General features: G+C 59.2%; 1 protein-coding gene and 1 long non-coding RNA gene across 2 annotated transcripts; one reads left to right on the forward strand and one right to left on the reverse strand.

The window, feature by feature from the left end:
• Window positions 1-250: 250 nt before the first annotated feature.
• RADIL (Rap associating with DIL domain) lies at window positions 251-21,342 on the forward strand. Its single transcript, XM_084536268.1, has 16 exons — window positions 251-304; window positions 4,262-4,352; window positions 6,061-6,619; window positions 10,624-10,931; window positions 11,967-12,632; window positions 12,802-12,839; window positions 13,578-13,738; window positions 14,332-14,444; window positions 14,994-15,237; window positions 15,964-16,136; window positions 16,226-16,376; window positions 16,711-16,901; window positions 17,449-17,833; window positions 17,936-18,075; window positions 18,679-18,818; window positions 19,119-21,342. The coding sequence occupies exons 2-16, from the start codon at window positions 4,317-4,319 to the stop codon at window positions 19,222-19,224; spliced, it is 3,411 nt and encodes a 1,136-aa protein (XP_084392394.1). The 5' UTR covers window positions 251-304; window positions 4,262-4,316; the 3' UTR covers window positions 19,225-21,342.
• On the reverse strand, window positions 5,129-8,314 carry LOC311444861. The gene is made up of 3 exons (XR_014698110.1): window positions 7,782-8,314; window positions 7,588-7,659; window positions 5,129-6,731 (listed from the first exon to the last, which is right to left on the reverse strand). It is a non-coding gene; the product is annotated as an uncharacterized lncRNA (long non-coding RNA).
• Window positions 21,343-21,350: the final 8 nt, after the last annotated feature.

Genomic DNA, 21,350 nt, shown 5'->3' on the forward strand with positions numbered 1-21,350 from the left:
CTTTTCACTTTTCTTCCCTTCCCTTTCCTCAAAGCCCCCTCCCCTAACGAGCATCCCCCCCAGCGAACCCCTTCGTGCCCCCCAACACCCCGCCACCTCCGCTCCGCACCGGGGGATGCTGCGGGGCGCTGGGCGCTGCGCGGAGGCCGCGGGGTGGCGCCGCGGGGCCGCTCCGCTCCGCTCCGCACCCCCCGCTCCGCTCCGCACCCTCCGCTCCGCCCCAGCGGCCGCACGGCCCCGCACGGCCCCGCACAGCCCCGGCGGCTCCGGGCGCTGCAGCCGCCGGGGCCGCGCCGAGCTCCGGGTGAGTACCTGCCGGGGGAGAGGGGGGGGGGTACACGGGGGTGGGGGGGGGTGGCGAGGCCGTGCCCCTCGGGTTTGGGTTCTTATTTCCCCCTTAAAAAAAAAAAAAAATTAAAAAAATCCCCCCTTTTCCAATTTTATTTCCCCCTTTTTCATTTTTTCCCTCTTTTTTTCATTTTTATTTCTTCCATTTTTATTTTTTATTTCATTTTTTCATTTATTTTCCCTTTTCCATTATTTATTTCCCCCCTTTTTTTCATTTTTATTCTAATTTTTATTTTTTCATTTCCCCATTTTTCATTTAATTCCCCCTTTTTTCTGTCTCTTTCTCTCTCTCTCTTTTTTTTTTTTTTTTAAATTTCCCTTTTTAATTTGTTTATCCCATTTTAGTTTTTTTTCCCCCCATTTTTGTTCCTCCCCCCTCCTTTTACTTAGTAATCTTTATTTTTGGGGTAGCACCTCCTGGCACACATGCCACACACAGGCGCAGATCCCCTCACTTGGCCCCACAGGATGCACCTAGTGGGACCCCCCCCAAACCTCCCCAACCCCTCCCTGCCTGCTCGGAGGGGGCTGTTTGGGTTTGTTGCCTGTGGAAGTGGAGGCAGGAGGAAAGCGCTGAGAGTTGAGGCTTGTCTGGTTGCCACTGGAGACCAGCGCTGCCCTGCACACCTCTCCAGCACCTCTCCAGCCTCAGGGAGGGCACTGCCAGGAGACTGTGCCCTGGCTCTTACCCTAACACCCCCCCTTGGCACCCTCATCCCCTCACCTGCCCCTCAGGAACCCTTCCCGACTGCATCCCCATGGGATCTGTCTCTCCTTTCCGTGCCCTTTGGGGTCCTTTCCCCATTGCACGCACCCCAGGGGCTCGCTGCTTGGTGTCCCACCTCTGTCGCCCCCCCGCACGCACCTATGGGTGCCATTCCACCCGCCTTTGGCTGCTCTCGCTGCTCTGGCATCCTTGGCAGAGAGGTTTTGGGGTCAGCCACATCCCCATGAGGCTGGAGCAGTTTCTTGCTCAGCTGTAACTTTAGCAGGGAAAACTCCGGGGAGTTTGCTACTTGCTTGGGAAGTGCTTATTTTCGGCGCTCTCCAGGACCAGTTAATTATCACTGGGGAAAAAAAAAAATAAATTATTGCTAAGATCTCGTAATTAGGCAGCCTACCGAGGCTCGGCTGCTCAGGAGGCAGCAGAAAGCAAATGTATTTTGTAAAATGCTTCTTGTGCGCGCGTGTGAATAGAGCTGCACGGGCAGAGGGCTGGCATCTGTACTTGCGCCCGACTGGAGGGCTGGTGCACGCTGGCAGCTCAAAAAGACCAGCGAAATAATGATTCAAAAAAAAAAATAAAAGGCAAGGAAAAAATAAGCCCTGCTAAAAGGCCTCCTGTTGTCCTAGCAGAGCTAGGTCTCAAATCGTTATAATCTATTTGTGAAACCGTTGCTGCTTTTGGGAAAAAAAACTGTTAGTTAATCTTTGCAGGGCCAGGTCTGCCTCGATATCCTGTTGGAGCAGCCTCTGGGCCGGGGGTCCAGGGCACAACCGTGGTGCTGCTGCTGCTAATAATAACACAATAAGGAGTTTACCCGCTCTGATCCGGCTAAAGACGGCGGCGAGGCTGGCACTGACACGATCAGCCCCCGGCCTGTCCCCACGTCTGCCAGATAAAGCTCACACGACAAAGGGCCGGGCAGCGGAGCAGAGACGTGGTCCAGCTTTTTTGGGGAGCAGGCGCACGGGGGGGCTTTGGGGAGGGCTGCAGAGGGACCGGGCTGTAGGGATCTGCAGAGGGCAGGGTTTGCAGCCCAGCAGCGCACGCCAACGCGGCTGAGGCCAGGGTGTTCTCATTTCCTTTGCTCTCCGAGTTATAATTTGTTCCACATTGCAGTGCCGGGGCGGCCTCTCCCTCCGCTGGCAGCATCCAAGCTGCGGTCGTTTCCATTATACCAAAGCTGCGAATCCGAGAGGTTTCCGTTAAAAAAAAAAAAAAAAAAAAAAAAAAAAAAGGGAAATTTTCAAATAGGGATCTGAGCAAATAGCTTTTCTGGGATGGTCGCAGCTGAAATCTCGCTGCCCATCTGCAGCCGTGTGGAGCTGCCTTTGCCTTGGGACGAGCCCTGGGGAAATTCCAGCAGATTAAAAAGTGCTTTAATGGTGCTGCTGCTCTTCCCAGGAGGCAGTAAGATGACCTGGTAGCTACAGGTTGATTGGCTTGATATCATCCCCCCGGGGAGGAGGAGGAGGAGGAGAAACCTAGCTCAGGCTTTGATTGATTAAAGGCTTGAGCACCAGGAAGAAATTCCTGCCACCCAACGTGGCTGCGTGGAAAATAACTCCTGGCGAGTAGAAACGATTTCGTTCTCTGACAAGAGAGGTGACTCTGTGGATGTAGCACACTTTTGTGCAGCGTTTGAGTTATGTGATGTGATATTCTCATAGAAATCTGCACTCCGCAGTATTAAAAAAAAAAAAATCAGTCCAGTATTTAGAGCTGGCATTACACAGCATCAAGAAAGCCCCTATTGAATAAACCCGATCCATTTCAAAGGCAGTTATCAGAGGAGATTATCACTGCTGGGCACTGCTGGCTGGTAGCACGCCCTCGGTGTTTCAGTGCCTTTATCACTAATCGGGAAGGAGATCCAGGAGATTTCTGGAGAAGCCTGCGGCTCGCACAGAGCAGCGCAGTGTTAATGGTGTGGACAAATACGGGCTGCGAGCTGGGCAAGCGAAAAGCATCCTAATTAAAGGCGGGCGGAAAATGGAAATATTTCTTTGTGCCCAAAACCAATAACTGGAGTTTCACACGTTTTCCTGGCCCTAATCTGGGCGATGAATTGAGCACTCACCGTTTCGATGCTGGGAGAGGCTGAGCGGGGGCTCCCCCATCTCTCCCCATCCAGCAGGAGCTGCTGGGGGGGAACGTGTCTGTCTGGATTTCTGTGCTGGAAAAAAAAAATGAAAAAAACAGATTAATAGAAATTTTTAGTCTTAAAATAAACAAACAAACAACAACCACTGAAAACAGCCATTTACAATGCGGGTGTATTCTGTTCTGGCACTACCAGGACTGCATTTGGGCTTGTGGCAGCCAAAACCATCTCCTACTTTGCAGTGGGGAGATGCCAGACCCCTCGCAAGGGATAGAGGGGCTGCACAAAGCGCCTTGCAGCAGGAGACGAGACCAGCACCCATTAAATCCACTTATCAATAAAATCAAGGGGGCAGGGGGCTTGATCAAAGCCTCTAAATGCTCTCACGGAGGAGAAAACACACGATAGCCGAAAGCTCGTTAATTGAGCAGCGCAAAGCACGAGGAGAATCAATGCCTGGCAGCCGAACTGGACGTCAGGCATAAATATTTAAGCAGCAGGAGCGATTAATCACAGAAGCAGCCGCGAGAGGCAGTGGCGGGGGGCTCAGCACCTCTCTGCCTGGCAGAAAGTTCCTTCCATAGCCCCCACGTGGGGCTGGCCTCAGGGGCTGGGCTGAGCCCTCTCCCAGGCCTTTGTTAGATGAGTTAATTAGGTGGTTCTTTGGTCTTTAATCTCACAGAGAAGAGCCTGTCTAGTGCCCTGCTGCCTCTTTCCAAGAAATGCTCGTGAGATCGGCACAGGCACCTGGCAGGTGCTGCTTCTGCCTTCCAGTTTTTGTTACCCCTGGTCCCGTTCCTGCGGATTCGTGACAAGGAGGGTGAGGGGACGGTGCTTGGTGCTCAGCAAGATACCCAGGAAAAATAAATCCTGGTGAGCATCCATCCCAGCATCTGGAGGCAGGAGCCAGTGCAGGATGCAATGTCCTCCTCTGAATGCAGGGTTCCCAGCCTGTGTCTCCACCTGGGCATGGGAGGGGGAGCTGAGGGTCGTGGGCTTGGTGCTGGTCCCATCTCTTTCTGATAATCTTTTTTTTCTCTTTTCCTTTCCCCTCTTCCTCCTGGGACCTCCTCTTTCTCTCACAGGGCACCCGCAGGACGATGCGTGCCAGGGGAAGGCCAACTCTGAAGAGGGGGACAGATGGAAGGACAGGCGGGGTGTGAGAAGGATGGCAAGGTAAGGGGGACTTCGTGTGGGGTGAGGGGGCCAGGAAAGAGGTGTGGATGAAGCAGGACCCTCGGGACAGCAAGTCCCAGTGAGGCTTTTGGGGCCAATACTCAGCCCTGAGGGCAGGGTGCAAGCACAAACCATGTCCCAGCCCCACCTGCTAGGTAGGGCTCTCACCCCAGCTTCCACAACCCAGGCAGCAGCAGACCGCAGGGACACGGCCACCATCTCCTCCCCCTCTCTGGAGCTCCAGCACCTCTCCTTCAGAGCCACGGGGCTGTAAAAAACACAAACCTGAGTATTTTCACAGTCCTCATGGCACTGGGGCATCCCTGCGTGGGAGAGGGGTGACAGCGAGCAGCTGGCTCCCAGGCTAATCCTGGGGTTGTGGCTCTTGCCCGTGCCTCAGTTTCCCCATCTGTGGCATTCAAAGCGCCCCCGGCCCTGGAACAGGAAGCTTTACACCCTGCAGAAATCATCCGTGCACAGCAGCAAGGCTGCTTCTGGGTGAGAAGGTGACCTCTTCCATTAGCAGCAGGGATGCTTTCTCTTCCCGAATTAGATGGTGGCTTGGAGGCTGTCCAGGGCCAGCACCACTCTGCCTGATAGCGCTGGGGCTGCTGCACGGCCAGGATCCTGCTCAGGCAAGACAGTGCTGCAGATGCAGAGATGCATCCCACACCTCTGTGGCCGAATCATGCTGAACACAGCCTCAGTGGCACATTTTGGAGATCTGAATCAGATCCCTGCCCATGCATGGGAGCTGTGCACATCTCAGGCACTGACACCTCCCAGCAGGGCAGTGCATTATCGGGTTGGAGGTGAGGGAAATCCCTGTCCTGTCCGAGGCAGAGAGGCATAAATTCCTCCTGGAACGCTCCCAGCAGCGGTTTGGGATGCAGCCGGCTGCATTATCAGCGCCGTGCAAGCACCGGGTGGTTTTGCATCCAGGATGCGATTTCAGAGCTGGCCCCAGATGTTGGCGGGGACATCAAGCAAGAAAAAATCCAGCTGGCTGCTCCACCGCGGGCTTGCTCCAGGGAACCGGCTGTTGTTTTCAGGTGGAGGGGTTTTACAGTGTGCATGGGCTTTTTTTTTTTTTTTCTTTCCCCTCCAGTGGAAGCAGACGACAAATTCACATTTCAGGCACCGCGGTTGGCGATGTCGCCGTGTGCTTTAACGTCCTCTGCACACCAGTAGCAGCCAGAAGATTTGCTGGAGTAAGGATGTTTTTAGGAAGGCTAATTAAAGCCCATTTTCACCCTGTGCCTCTCGGCGAGCGAAAGCGTTTAGCAGTGACCTCAGACTAATTCAATTTGCACTTGAGCTTTCTGTTTCACCTCTAAAAAAAGAGATGGGATTGCTCCATAAACTCGTTAGAGAAAGTGACTCCCGAAACGCTGGCTCCTAACCAGGAGCTCCTAACCGCTGGGCTCTGCTGAGTCCCGCTGCAGATAAGCACGTCCTGGCTCAGCAAGAGGGACCTCTTAATATGCATGATGGAAATTAACTTTTCAGGGACAAAGCCATCCTGCGGTAACCGTGGGGATGCTGAGGAGCCTGGCTGAGCTCGGTCACTGATGTTCAGGGCTGCATAAGGGAGATCTCCTTCCCTCCTTGCTGGGCTTTTCCCACTTGGAGGTGGCTGCTCGCTACCCAAATCCCTTATTTCTCCCTTTTTCCAGACCCCTGATTTCTTTTCCCCCTTTTTCCCCAGCTGCGCCCCATGACCACCTCCCGCACCATGTTCTACGGATCCTCCTCCACCATGGCTCCGCCGTCCAAGAGCCGCCTGAAGCGCCAGAGCCGCCTCCTGTCCCAGGTCCTGCAGCGCACGCTGAGCTACAAGGACCGCAGCCCCACCTCGGCATCCCCCGCAGCCGGCGGGGACGACCCGGCCGAGCTCTCCACCCAGCTCTCGGCCCCAGGCGTCCTGAAGATTTTCGGGGGCAACATCTGCGCGGGGACCAACTACAAGAGCGTGCTGGCCACGGGCAGCTCGGGCGCCCGGGAGCTGGTGAAGGAAGCCCTGGAGCGCTACGGGCTGAGCCAGCTGGGCGCCGGGCACTACGCCCTATGCGATGTCATCGGCCGGTTTGAGGGCCCTGAGAAGCGGTGGCACACCGAGGGGCTCAGGGTGCTGGGGGACCATGAGAAGCCGCTGCTCATCCAGGACCTCTGGAAGCCCAGGGAGGGCTTCTCGCGGCGGCTGGAGCTGCGCAGGAGGGCGGAGGTGGAGGAGATGGCGGCCAGGGATGTGGACACCACCACGGCAGGTCAGCGGGTGCACCGGGGGCTTCACGGGGGATTTGGGGTGGTGCTGGCACCAGGTGGGACAGGAGATGTGTATTGGCTGTGGTGCTCTTGGTAGCGTTGGTACTTGGCATGCTGTGGGGGAAATTCGGGACCTGTGACCTGAAATATTCACCCCAGCATAGGAGCAATTAAGCTAAATGAGAAGATAATGAGGAGAGAGTGATATAGGGCAGCAGAGCCCCCCAGAGGTGCCTCATCTCCCCCTGCCACCCCTCACCACGAGGTTATCACAAGGAACCGACAGGTTTGTCCGTGGCCTGAGCACAGAGGAACCAAGATTTCCTCCTCCCACCCTCAGCTACAAGCCCACGAGGATGAGGACAGGAAGGTTTACATCAGGTTTTTAATTGCACAGGGTCCTCCATGGGCCTGACCCGGTGATGAAGGGCTCTGGTGAGGCTCAGGAGATGCTGGCCGGGTGGCTTTGCCAGGCAGGATGCCACAAGGGTGGGCACGAGCAGTCCCTCAGGCCTGTAGGACTGGGCAGGAGCTAAAGGGACCCAGCTCCCCCATGCAGCAGGAACCACATTCCCCTGCATGGATAGGGGCAGCTTTAAGGATCATCTTTCAAATTTTTGGCAGTCCTCTAGCAAGTCCCAATACATTTTATCTCCCCCTTTTAAAAGTAAACAGAACAGCCGAACCACGAGCCTGGGCATGCTGAAGGCAGACCCTGCTGGGGCCCCGTGGCTGGAACTCACTTTACTTTTCAGTCCAGGTTCCCCCATACCCCAGGGGAAGGTATATATGATGGGGAGGAAGGAATAACAGCCCCCAGACCATGCTGTAATGCATGTGCCTGCTGGTCAGAGCCCCCTCCTCATCCCTCCATCACTCCCTGTGCCCCCCCAGGGCAGGGAAGGGACGCTGGAGAACTGCTCCTGCCTTGCACGATGCACAGAGAGAGAAAGGGGCAGCTGCCACTCACCTTGGGGTCAAGGATAAAGCTGCAGAGGTGGATGCCCTTCTCTTCTCCAGCTGAGATTGGAGATGTTAAGTGCTTCAGAAGAGCAGTGACAAAAAAAAAAAAAAAAAAAAAAAAAAGTTTTTTAAATAGAAAAAGAGGGCAAGATCTAAGATCTAACACCCAGAGTTATGCAGGCAGTTGCTCTATGGACTTACCTGTTAAAATCCCACTGCTGCAGCCATTTCTTTCAGTGGCACCACTCCCATCCCAAACTCTGCCACCACCCCTATCCCACACCAGTGGCATTGTCCCCAAGGGACATTGCACAGGGACACTTCTCAACCCCATCCACGGGCTGCTGGGGGTACATGGGAACAAGCCATCTGCTTCCAGCAGTGCCTCAAAAAGAAATAAAAGCCTTAGCGTGATGGGGGCTGAGTGCCACCCACCAGGGTCACCCCCACCGCCAGCCTCAAGGTCCCCTTGCCACAAGCTGAGCACCAGCTGCCAGCCTAGGGCAGCAGGGCACTGGGGTGGAAAATGCAGCTTCTGTGCAAAAATAAAGAGAATTTGGGCTTGGGGTGACCTAGGAGAAAAGCATGGGGGTGCTGCAAAGTGAGACCCCAAGGGAAGTACCCATGGGGACCTTCCCCATGCAGGGATGCACGCGTTGCAGCCTGCCCTGCTGCTGAGCCCAAGGCTTAGGGAAAGGCCCTGCACCCATCTGTGACCTGTCAGCACCTGGCTTAAGAGTTTTATCTGCTCATTTAGCCATTATCCTAATTGGTTTATTAGCTGCTGCCCGGTGGGGAGGAAGGTGCTCGCTCCTCACACCGCTAATTAGCAGTGCAGGTGGAGCACCTCTGTGCTAAACGAGGCTGATGGCCTCCCTCCTGAGACCTCCAACCCCTCAAGTTTTGGGGAGCAATGAGGCAGCAAATAGGGAGCACGTGGGGTGTTTGGGGGAGCACCCAAAAACTGGGGGTGCAGTGCTCAGCTTCACCAAAACTGCCCCGTTTTGCCCCGAGCTCATGGGGGCTTCCCCAGGAGCAAATCATGCCTGGGTCCCACAAAGTTATTTATTTCTTGACTGATTTACGTGGCCAGGAACAAGGACCCTCTTTCCCAGGCTGAAAAAGAGGCAGTTCCCAGCCAGGCTCTCGAGCACCAAAACCCGCAGGATTTCCCCCAGGATGCAGGAGGGGATTTGGAGGCAGCAGCTTGGCGATGCTTGCCTGACTTTTTGGGTGGAATCACCCGCAAATGCTGGCAAGGAGAAAACAGCACTAGAGGACCGAAAATAAAACAAAATAACCTGGTGTGTAGACGGAGTTTGTTACGCTCAGGAAAAGGGCCGTGTTTATCTTTCCAGTGCAGCTCCGGGGTTAGCGGGGTGCCGGGGGCTCTGCTGGCAGTGCAAAAGCAGCTTTTTCCTCTGTGGTTTTCCTACACAAAGTAAATACAGAAGCTTCCTTCCCCCCAGATAAGGGGGCAGCGATGGCGTGTCCCTGTGGGCGGGGGGACCCCAGGCCCTGCAGCTCCCGGTGCCCCCCCGGTGCCAGGAGCTGGAGTTGGTGCCACCGGTAGGATCCGGCCCCTCTTGGGCTCGGGCACGGGCTGTGGGGTGACCCGTGGCCACCTGCAGACCCCTGGGGATGGCCACAAGTGTCCTCAGTGCCTTGGGTCCGCTGGTACCCGGGCATGCTTGTTGCACCCCCAAATTTCACATCTGGGGGGTGCAGGTGGGGCAGAGGCGCTGCTGCGGCCCCGTAACATGGGATGGGCCCTGTAAGGGGTGATGGGACCCATAATATAGGATGGGACCCATAACACAGGATGAGACCCTGCCCGAATCCCAAGGTGTGAAAGCAGCAGGGGCTATTTTCTCCCTCTCCCACCCCCCCTTCCCCATCCCCATCATTTTCCCAGCAAAGGAGCGCTCGACTTAAAACAAACAAACAACAAGATGTATTTCGGTACCGGCGGCCCGTTCCTCACCAAATAAGGCAGATGATGTTTTTTTTTTTTTTTCGGGGGCTGAACCTTGTCAGCATCCCTTTAAGCAGCCCCAGGAGCCCGGCTCTCCGCTCAGCCATCCCCAAATCCCACCGTCCGTCCCCAAAAACCTTCTCTCAGTGCCTGGCCGGAGCAGCGGAGCTGCGGGCAGGGCTCTGGCTCGGCGCTGCACCGACGCTGCCGCAGCACAGCTCCCGCAGGCAGAGCCTTCAGGCTTTCCCCTCTTCATCCTCCTCCTCCTCCTCGGCCAGCCCCGAATGCCAGCGCCCTGCTCCCGGGAGGCTGCCCACCAGAGGTACGAGCCGGCCGCCGACCCCACAACTTCTTATTGCTGCCGGAGCCCAGCGGGCAGCCTGGGGATGGGAAGCGGGGGGGTCCCGAGGGAGCCCCCGCGCTGGGGACGCCGCTGCTTCGGTGGCTGGGCCAGGCCTGACTTATTAATTCGTCCTGCAGACAGCGCTGCCCGGATTGATGCTCGGGAGAAGTTAATTACAGCTCGCTCCTGCGGCAGGCGAGCGGGCAGGCTCTGCTGCAGCTCCCTGCCTGCCTGGGGGGGCTCCCTGCAGCCCCCACCCTCTGCTGCCCACAAGCCAGAAGGCGGCATCCAGGCTCTATTTTTTTTCCTCATTTTTTTTTTTTTTTTTTAAAGATTGAGGTTGTAAAGCTTCCCTTTTAGCACAGCTTTCCTCTCCCCCCCCTGCCCCGAGCCCCAGCAACACGGGGGATGCTGAGCCCCTCCCCATCCACCCCCTGCTCCGTGGGGGTTTGGGGTCGTGGGGCTGGGATCCCTCTTTTTTGGTGATGGGGAGGGAAAGGGGGGGGCACAAAACTCCCCACTCTGGTGCCCTGCAGTTGGGGTTGGACACGGGGTGGGCAGTGGGACGCCAACCCTGGGGGGGGTTGCTCTCCAGCTGCACTCCCCAGGGCCCCCAGCGGTTCCACCGCATCCCTCCGGCACCCGGGATGCTGCTGGGACAGCATCAGGGCTCCTGGGACAATTTTAGGGCATTTGGGACATCGTCAGGGCTTCTCCTCCCGCAGGCATCAACGCCCAAGCGCGGAAACTGCAGCGGCACCGGGCCCGGGGGGCCATGCGGGTGCTGGCGGGGGCTAAGCGGCTCAGCACCCCCCCGGCCCTGCGACGCAGCCTCAGCGAGAGCAGCCTGGGCCGCCCGGCGTCGCGGGACGAGGAGCAGCTCCGCAGGCACTGCTCCACCTTGCCCGACAGCCTGCGGGCTCCGGCCAGCCCTCGGGGCCCCGCGGCGGAGGAGCGGAGCGGGAGCAGCATGCGGTACTCCCTCTACCAGTCCCCGCACCTCCTGCTCCTGCAGGGCTACAGCCAGCAGCATGTAAGCACCGCGCAAGCCTTCCTGCTCACCTCCCTGGCATTTTTTTCCTTCCCTTCTGTGCTTTCATGGCACCCCTCCACGCTCCTAAATCCGCGGGGATGGGGAGCTGCTTGCATGGCCGGAGCTGCTGGGGGGGTGTTGTGGGGTGGGTGGAAAGGGCAGTGGTAAGGGAATCAGCTGTGCAAGTTCAGGGTGTGCAATACCTCAAAGCACGCAGCTGGGTTGAGTTTTTTTTGGGGGATCTGGCTGTGGAGCCGTGGGGAAAGCCCTGGAGCTGCATCCTTGCCCCGGTGCGAGGCAGACCCAGTTCTGCAGGAGGAGGGCTGGGAGCTGCCCCGGCCCCGTCTGGCTGCCTCGTTACTGGCAAACGTAATGAGAGGCAGTGATGAGACATGTCTGGGTGCCTCTGCGCCCCAGCCCGGGAGGCACTGGGAGAACTGGAAAGGACTGGGACAACTCTTTTGGTTAATGGCTACTTTGTCCAGGCTGAATATCTGGCTAGTCCGAGATTTCCAGCTCTGTTTTGGCGCTGCAGCTCTCATCAGTCTGCTGCAAGCCCATTAAACACCTGGGGAAACTGAGGCACGGGGCGGTTCTGTGCACTGCCACAGGCAGGGACAGGGTCTGAGAGGGGGCAGCTGCCCCAGGGTCCCCATCCTCACCTGGGCACGCAGGTGGGATGTGGATGGAGGGCTCCTCCTGCCCTGAGCAGCCCCAGAGCTGCCCCATTTATCGCGTGCACAAAGCTCCTGCACCCACGTAGCTGCGTGCCCAAAGCAGCCCCGCTCGTTGGGCTCGGTGCTGAGCACTTGTTCGTCTTTGAAACAAAGAAATTGTCAAAGAAACGCACGTCGGGGTGCAGGAGTTACGGGGGGCTCGATGCACACATCCTGCCTGCACCACCCACGCTTCTCACGGGGCAAGGAAAATAAAGAGAGGGCTGTGGTTCTGCTGGCGCGAGGTGCGGGCAGCGGGGGGGTCGCAGCACATCCCGCACAGCCCCCCCTGCTCACGCCGCGTGTCCCCGCTCGGCAGGACAGCCTGGTGTACCTGCTGAACCGCGAGCAGCACACGGTGGGCCAGAGGACTCAGGCGAGCAAACCCAGCATCAGCCTGTCTGCCCCGGACATCCTGCCCCTGCACTGCACCATCAGGAAGCTCCGAGCATCCCGGCACCTCTCCGAGGAGCAGCTGGTGCTGGAACCCAGCGCCGGCGCCGGCGTCTCCATCAATTTCTGCCAGGTGGCCCGGACGGCCGTGCTGCGGCACGGGGACCTGCTGTCCCTCGGCCTCTACTATTTGCTCCTCTACAAGGACCCCATGAAGGCTCAGCCTCTGCCGGCGCAGACCCTGCTGCGCCTGCGGGCGCTGCACCCCGAGGGCCCCCCTGTCTGCGGGGCGTGCGGCAGCCTGCTGAAGGAACGGGGTTTTTCGGGGGCTCCTTCCAAAAAACGGGGGCCTTCGCCCACCGGCGGCCCCAGGGCTCCCCGCAGAAAGCTGCTGTTGGAGTTCGAGCCGGCGGCTGAGGACGTGCTGCTGCGGCGCATCGTGACCCTGATCGAGCCGGGGGGGGACGACCACAAGCTGACCCCCGCCTTCCTGCTCTGCCTCTGCATCCAGCACTCGGCCACCAGCTTTGAGCCCGGATACTTCGGGCAGCTGCTGCTCAAAGCGGCCAAAATGATCCAGAGGACGGTGTGGGTCAGTCACCGGGGGGGCGAAAGGGTGGGGGCAGTGGGGACCCCCTCCGGGCTTCCCCAGCCTGGTCCCCACGTGTGGCCGATGCCCCTGATGCTGTCAGGGCGGTGCTCCCCCCGTGGACCCCATGCCCAGGTCATCACTCGTCCTTTCTCCTTCTCTCCCTGCCCAGGAGCGGACACGGGAGCTGGCTGAGAAGCAGTCCCAGCAGTAAGTGCCACCCACCTCCCCTCCAGGCCCTGCCCCAAAACAGGGGGAATTCAGCCCATTTCTCCCTCCGCAGCCGGGTGTAACCACCCCGGTGCCTGCCCAGCCTGCCAGCAGTGCTGCACACCGCGTTTTTCTTGCTAAATCCCACAGATTTGGCTCTCTGGCCCTTTTTGCCAAGGTGCCTGCAAAGCCCCTGCTTGGGAACGTGGGGCTGGGAAAGCTCGGTGGGGAGGGGACCCAAAGCAGCTTTGGGACTTCTCCTGCTCAGGACCTCACCCAAACGGGACCCAAATTCCCTGGGGACGCAGCCGGGATGGCCTTTACTATAGCAGGAAAAAGTGGTTCAGCCGTTGAGAAACTTCCCAGATGTTTTTTATTTGGTTTGTTTTATTTTTGACCGGCCTGGCATGGGCAGGCCGGGTTTAACCGCCCGGAGCTGGCAGGCGCGGTGCATATTTCTCGGGGAAGGAAAACCTTCCTCAGCCACGGGCGCTTCCTGCAGCTGAGCTGGGCCCATGCTGGGGGGTGCCCCAAAAAAACGCCAGGTTCCCTCTTTGCCATCCCACAGAGCCACCAAATTGACGTGTGCAAAGGGTTTTCCTAAGCAGGGTGCTGGGCTCAGCGAGCAAAAGCTCTCCAAACTCATCCTGAGGGCTGCTTTTTTGGCTGTTTTCACCCCAAAAGCCCCCGGCCACGAGCTGGGGGGCAGCAGCTGTAACTCCCGCTGTGTCTCCCCAGCCAGGACCCCGCTGCCCTGTCCCGCTTCGGCATCGCGGACCTGCTGCCGGACCTGCAGCACATCCTCTTCTGGATGTCCAACGCCATCGAGGTCCTCTACTTCGTGCAGCAGAAGTCGCCCACCTACATCCAGAGCATGGAGGAGGAGCTGGACGTCAAAGGTGGGGGGCTCGGGGCTGCTGCTCGCCCCCACACGGCCGCTCCCGCCGCCTGGGAGTGATTTTATCCCTCTGACCCCCGGCTGTGAGCAGCTTTTGGTGCTCCCCGAGGCTCCTTCAGCCTCCTGCAGCCCTCACCCACAGCACAGGAGGGTGATCTGCATCTTTGCACCGTGCCCTGGCCATGCTCAGGAGCACAAATAACCCCCATGCTGGGGAATTTGGGGAGCTGTGAACAGGGCTGCCCTGCACAGCCACTCGGTTCTCCAAGCTCTGCTGAGCAGGGAAGGGCTGATGGAAAGAAACAGCCCCAAAGCGAGCCAGGAAGAGGGCAGCGTCTCGATTTCCACCCCCAAAATAGCTGCCAGAACAGCTTCAGGTGTGCAAGCATCAGGCAGCCCCGGGGTGGGGATACAGCAGAGCCCTACAAGGGGAGCTGGGGGTTTCTGCACCCGCTTGGAGCCGGTGGTGGTGATCTTGTGCTGGGGACCATCCCCGTAGCACCACACAGCCCTTAGATAGCTTTGCTCCCAATTTTTCCCCCTTTGCTCCCAATTTTTCCCCTCCGCTCTCACATTTTCCCCTCCGTCCCCCAGGCTCCAAGGAGTCCCTGTTCTCCTCCACCATCACCGCCAGCGAGGAGGCGATGACGGTGCTGGAGGAGGTGATCATGTACACCTTCCAGCAGTGCGTCTACTACATCTCCAAGGTAGGCACCCCCCAGGAGGGCAGCAGCTCCCCGCGGGCACCGCGAGCATCCCCAGCAGCGCTCGCGGGATCCTTTAGGCTCGTGTAGCACCGAGGAGCTTTCCTTTGGGCTGCAGCGCCCTGATTTTGGGTTGCAGCCCAGGAAAAGTGTGGAATTACCTCGGCGTGCTTCCCTGCTGGGGAGGAGGTGTTTGGGGAGAGCTCGCTTGGCTCCGGCCGCTGCCCAGCGCGGCGGCCAGCCCCGGCATAATGGTGCGATTCAGGGCAGGAGGGAAAGGGGCCCCTGGGCTGTCACCGTTGGACCGGGCGGCACCGCGGGGGAGCAGGGAACAGAGCGGGCAGTGTGAGGCAGGAGAAAGAGGGGTTGTGTGCGGGACACGGCCTGCAAGGACCCAGGGGATGCTCCTGGGCTGCTCCGTCCTCGCCTCGCTCTCAGCCGCGGCGCAGAGCAGGGGGTGTTGGATGCTGCTTCTGCAAAAAGCAAACAAACAAACCAAGAACGGAGCGTGGTGCTGCCGTCAGCTCTCAGCTCCTTCTGCCTCCCGGGCAGTGTCTGTACGTGTCGCTGCCGGCCCTGCTGGAGTGCAACCCCTTCCCAAACCCAAGCGAGGGCCGGGAGGGCTGGCGGGCGTCCCCGCCGCTGCCCGAGGAGCTGCGCAGGGTGGTGCTGACCTACCAGGCCGTGCTGGACCTGCTGCGCCAGTACGAAGTGCACCCCGAGATCACCTCCCAGATGTTCGCCTACCTCTTCTTCTTCTCCAACACGCTGCTCTTCAACCAGCTCCTGGACAAGGGTCAGTCCTCCTCATCCTCCTCCTCCTCCTCCTCCTCCTCCCAGTCCTCCCTTGCCCAGCCCTCGCCCCCGTCTGTCCCAGTTCCTTCTGGGGGAGGTCCAGGAGAGATGGGCCCAAGGTGGGCAGCCTCCAGCGTGGTTATGGGGACGCCAAGCACAAATCCAGCACCCGTCTTTGCTTCCTCAGGCTTTCCATCCTCAGCATCCCTCTTGGGTCACTCCTCACATGGGTTTGGCTTTTGTGGTGCCCATCCCCTACCAGGCTCACGCTGAGCTGTCCCCAAGCAGAGCTCCCTGTCCCCCTTGCAGCTGCCCCCTCCAGCTCCCTGTTCCCAGGAGGGGCTTAGCCCCATTCCCACCCATTTTGAGTCCAAACAGAGGTGGCTGAAAGCACTTTGCTCCACGGAGGGCTGCTTACTAAAGAGCCACCGCAGCCTGCTTTGTAATTGAGGAGCAAGGCGGTGCTCGTTAGCCCTAATTATCATGGCAGTGCTGCTGCATGGCAGAGCTGGCTCCGTGCCCCAACCCTATTAGTGCCACCGTGAGTCACAGCCATGGGACACAGGGGACATCAACCTCGGGGCATTAATTGGGGGCGTTAATCTGGGTTTGCCCTGCCATGCTGGAGCATCTCTGCCCCTTGGTGAGGGGCTGGGGGCTCCGGCTGAAGGAGGGAGGGTTTTGTTCCCCCAAAACCACGCTGACGGGGCACTGCTCTGCCTCGCAGGCTCCTCTCTCGGCTGCTTCCGCTGGTCGCAGGGGGTGAAGCTGCGAGCCAGCGTGCGGCTGCTCCTCGAGTGGCTGCGCGGCGCCGGCTTCGAGCAGCTGGCCCAGCAGTTCTTCACCAAGCTGGCCAGCGTGGCCAACCTGCTGGCCATGCCCAGCTCCCAGCTGCTGCAGGTGAGTTGGGGGGGGACCTGAGGCCGCGATGCTTTGGGCAGGGGGCGATGCGATGCCACTTGCCCCCTCCCCGCTGTCTCCTCGCCCAGATGAGCTGGCCGGCCCTGCGAGACGAATTCCCGGCGCTGAGCCCCGCGCAGCTCCACCGGGTGCTGAGCCAGTGCCAGGCGGTGATGGACGTGGGCTTTGTGGCAGCGTGGCAGCCCGGCGAGGAGGAGAGCACGGCCGCCTTCCAGCACGGTGAGCCCCTGGTTGCGTGCTCGGTGCTGCTGCGGTCACCGGGGACCTGGTGCCCGCAGGATCCCTGCGAGGTTTTTACGCAGAAATTGAGCAGGAGGTGCCCTTCCCCTCCCCGGGGCTCCTGCAGGTAGTGGTATTGATCAGGAATAACCTCAGTGCTGTGATGCTGGGGTATCGCAAAGGATGCTGAGTGCACTTAGAGGGGTGTGGGGCCGCTTCTGTGATCCCAAAGGAGGGATGCTCCTGCTGCCTTGAGGCTCTGATCCTGGCTGGGGAGACCCAACGGGGCCAGGAGCAGCCTGGTGATGCTCACCTCCCTCCCGCTGCCTCTCAGAGGGGATGCTGGAGTCCTTCGACAACCACCCGCCCATCATCCTGCCCAGCGGGGGCTTCAAGGTGGACCTGGAGGTGGAGACGTTGGACGACAACATCTACCGGCACCTCCTCTACATCCGCCACTTCCTCTGGAGCCTGCAGAGCAAGAGCCCCCACGGCGGGGAAGGGCCAGGCTCAGCACCCCCTAAGGTAGCCTCGGTCCCCGTGCCCCACGGAGGGGCTGTTTTTGGGGTGGTGGTGGTGGGAGGGTGCTGAGCCCCCTCCGAGCCCGGACCTGAGCTCTCAGCCCTCGCCTGCAGCCCTGGAGGTGGGAGCTCAGCGTGTGGAGCTGCTGGGAGGATTAATGCTGCTAATCACCCCCCCGTGGGGTGTGGGAAGGGGACAGGACAGCACAGGACAGGCTCCTTCCAGTGGTCTCATTAGCAGGGAGAGTGGAGGACGGGGGTGTTTGCAGGCAGCTCTCCCCTTCTCCCCAGACCTGACCCTGTCCATCCCCACATAGCTGAGCAGCCTTTCCCAAAAAAAAACACCACTAAGGGTAAGTTGTGGCCACAAAGCTGCAGGGTGAGAGCTGTGAGAAGCCAGGGCAGGCACCAGCAGCAGCCAAATCGCTCAGGTTTCGAAGGGGGCCAACAGCCACGATGCGCCCAAACCCCGGGGGATGGCGGGGGGCACAACACCCACCTGCCCTTGATCCCACAGAGCGTTTTTTGGGTATCTTTTTCTCCTTTTTAAGAAAGAGCCACACACGACGCCAGAAGTCCTGGAAGAGAACATGAGCCTGGTGGCAGCCCCGGGGGTCTGCACGGTCACCCCAGGGGGCTGCTGCTCCCCGGGGGGCTGCACGGAGCCGGAGGTGGACGGGAGCCCCCTGCCCACCCTGGCTGCCAACGGCTGCCCCCGGCAGCACCCTGCTGGAGAGCCACAGCTCCAGGAGAAGCTCCAGCAGCTGCAGCTGGGCAGGGGCACGGCCCCCCCGGCCCCCTCCTGCCTGCTGACGCCCCCCACCACCCCCCTGAACTTTGACTCCGCCAGCCCGGAGTCCCCGCAGGGCACCGGCAAGGCTCTGCAGGACCCGCGGAGGAATGGGATGAACGGCACCAAAAGCAGCACCCCCGAAGGTACCCAGGACCGGTGCTGCCCTTGGAAGGGGTGCAGGAGGAATTGTAAGGCTGAGTTTGGGGGATGGCAGAGCCATAATAACCTGGTGTCCCCGCTGGCAGGCTGCTCGCCGACCCCTTACGATTACCCCACGCCAGAATCCTCCAGCCGCAGCTCTGCCACCGATGACTTCTGCTACGTCTTCGTGGTGGAGCTGGAGAGAGGGCCCCTGGGGCTGGGGATGGGGCTGATCGACGGCTTGGTGAGTCCCTGCCAGCCCCGGGATGGTGCCACGGCTCTGCAAGGGGCTGCCCTGGGAGGGAACGGTTCACACCTCGAGGAAGGTGATGGCTTTGCATGGAGCCGAGGAGCTTTTATTGGGGAAAACGAGGCACGGAGTGATCTCTGGTAGATCCCTGCTGCTGTGTTGCTGAGTGCCAGGCCCATCACAGCTGCTCTGCAGCTGGCGAGAGCGAACAGCTCAGTGCTGCTGTGGAAGGAAAATGACTCAGGCGAGGTCTTTCCTACGCCCTGCAGTGCGTGGTGGAGTGAGCACAGGGGGGGACCTGCCCTGCCCGTGCTGGCGGGGTCCAGGGGCTCGCAGGGTGCCAAGCAGCACTGTCAGACACGGTGCTCGCTGCTCTCCCGGCTCTGGCACACAATCTGGCTTAGCCCAGCGGAGCATCTTACTAAGGTGGCCTTTCACCACCGTGTGTGTGTTAGTCAGTAGGAAACAAGGCGTCACCGAGCCCCAGGACAGCCGGGAGCAAACGGTTCCCAGCCCAGCTCCGGGTTAACGATGCTTCACACTAATTGAGCCAGAAAAGATGGCCTGCCTGGCCGCTCACTACTTTTCCCCCGACAGCACACCCCTCTCACCTCTCCCGGCATCTACATCCGCACCCTGATCGAGGACAGCCCCGCGGCCGCTGATGGCAGGCTGTCCATTGGGGACCGCATCCTGGCTGTCAACGGCACCAGCCTCATCGGGGCCGACTACCAGAGGTGAGGTTACCTGCGCAGGACCTGGGGGGATAGGGGGAAGTTTGGGAGAGGCAGAGGGGAGAAAATACCTGGAGGATGTTCTGGCATTAAAGCTGACCCCAGAGGTGGGTTTTAGCAATGCTGAGCTGCTCCAGGTGCAGCCCACCCTGGGCGTCTTTTTCCAGGCTGCAGGGTAGGGCAGCTCACACCCACCTTGCTGTTAGTGTTAGGGGCAGAGCTGCTCTGGACTCATTTTTTTTGGGCTGTCAGCCTGTGGCTGGGCCCCCAACGTTCACCTCTCCCCCTTGCTGCTCTCTGCAGTGCAGTGGACCTCATCCGCTCCGGAGGAAAGAAGCTGCGGTTTCTGGTCGCCAAGTCAGACATGGAAATAGCAAAGAAAATCGTCTCCAGCTCCTCTTCCTCTTAGTTCTGGTGGTACAAGGGGCTCTCTGCAGCAGCTCGTGGGTGCAGCTCCGGTTAAGGCTAACCTTGTGAAGCCCAGAGTGCAGGAGGGAGGTCTAGGACTCCACAACTGCCCTCGATTTGCTTTTCAACGCCTTGCCCTGCACTGCAGCGGACAGAAGGACACAGGAGGGTGGTGCACGCTTCTCCCCACTGCACCAGCTGGGAGCAGCATTCCTGATCCATCGCCCAAGCCTCACCTTCCAGCCTGTGTCATCCTTCTCAGGAGCTTTCCTGCTCCTCCATCCCCCAGCAGAGAGCAGGAAGGGGTGCTCGCCCCACGGAGGCTGTAAGCGGGCTCCTCTGTTCCTCCAGGCTGACAGCCCTGCATGGTTCTCCTCGCTCTGGCACAAGCGTTCAGGAATGCGTTTCAGTTCTCCTGTTACTCTTTCACGTTGGCAGGGCAGGCTTGAAACAGCTTTGGGATTTCAAGATTACGTAGCCAGGCCTGGGGTTCACCGCGACAGCAGCAGGTCAGGCTGGAAAATGGGCAGAGCCAGCGCAGGCACCCAGCTCCGGGGTGGAAAACGCAGCAGCAGGAGCGGGATCCCAAGCAGGATGCCTTGCTAGGAGTCCCAGGGGCCGTGCCCGAAGCCAGGTGCCTTTCTGCTGCTGGGCTACAACCACACTGCCCCCACCCAGGCAGAGGGATGGGAAGCAGCTTCAGCAAAGGGCTGACACCACCAGCAGTTCCCCAAGTGCTGGGGAGAAGAGGGGTGCTCTCATCCTGCCCCACACAGCAGGTTTACTGCCCGGCTCTGCCACCCTGTCTCCTACCCAGCCCAGAACATCTCAGCAGTGCGTGCTGCAGCCAGGCCAGGCTCCCTTTGGGAGGTTACGAGCCCTTTAGGAGGTCAGGATCCCTTTGGGAGGTCAGGCTCCCCTCCAAGTCCCAGCAGCAGTTCTGCAAACACAACCTCAGCAGAGCCGAGCTGGCAGCTCCACCGTGCGGCTGCCCGGTCCCCTGCACACGCAGCCTCCTTCCTGCTGTCCTGTGCGTGCTTTTAGCGACATTAACGGGATAAACCCGACCTGATTTCCACATATAGATGGATGGCGAGACCTAGTTTAGCTGAACCCTATTAAAACAGCCTGCCATAAAGCCCTGCATCACACCCTGCACTTAAACCTGCGTGGTCCAGGCTCTGGCAGCAAATCAGACATTAAGGTGGCATCTCACAACGGCTCTCTGAGGATTGTGATGCTAAAAAGGGGATGCTTAGAGTGGCTGGCCTTAATTAAACCTCAGATATTTCACTGCTAGAGTTTGGTTTCAGTGCTTAGCCTTGCACTTCGAAGGAGAGAGATGTCAAAATAATCCATACAGGGAAAAAAACTCCACATACCGGATCCGAATGGAGCCTGGCCTGCCTCTTGTAGGGCGAGATGGACGAAGCACCTTCACGGAGACACTTGTGCCTTGCTGCCCTGCTAGGCTGTGCTTGTGCCACCCAGCCTGGCTCCAGCAGGCACCGAAAACACCGCACCATTTGGCCACTGACTCAGCTGCAAAGGCTCAGGCCTCCTGGTGATTCACTCATCTTTGAATTGAGTAGGCTGGCCTGGATACCCTCTGCAGAGCTCGGCAGGAGCCCTCCTGAGGCCCGTGGAGCAGGAAATGGGTTGCCTAGAGCCCTGGGGAAACTGCATGCACTCCTTACCACCCTCTGCCCTTGAGCCAGGGCGCAGGGGACGCCTGGTTTGCACTAGACAGCATCAGGGCTGCACCCTGACCAGTTCTGGTAGTACCAGAGCAAAATCCTCAGCTCCCCATGGAGCGTGACTCCCCGGGCACACCTGGAGGCTGGAAACAGCCCCAGAGCTGGATGTTGCTCACAGCGCAGTCAGGTACTGACACAGCCTGTAAATAAGCCCTGCTATTTACTGTTGTGCATGAGAGCTTGCTTCTCCTGGGAGGAGCAATGGGACCCATCTACTTCCCCGTTTGTTAATACTGTACAGCTCTACCGTGTATAAACTCCTTGTGCAGATACAGAACGCAGCATGGCACCTGTGCGACATGGGGCTGATGTACACTACGAAATGCTCTTGGTGTCAACAATAAACTGGATCAGTAAATCTCTCTGAGCT

Source organism: Aythya ferina (assembly GCF_964211825.1).
Source record: "Aythya ferina genome assembly, chromosome: 15".
NCBI lineage: Eukaryota > Metazoa > Chordata > Aves > Anseriformes > Anatidae > Aythya > Aythya ferina.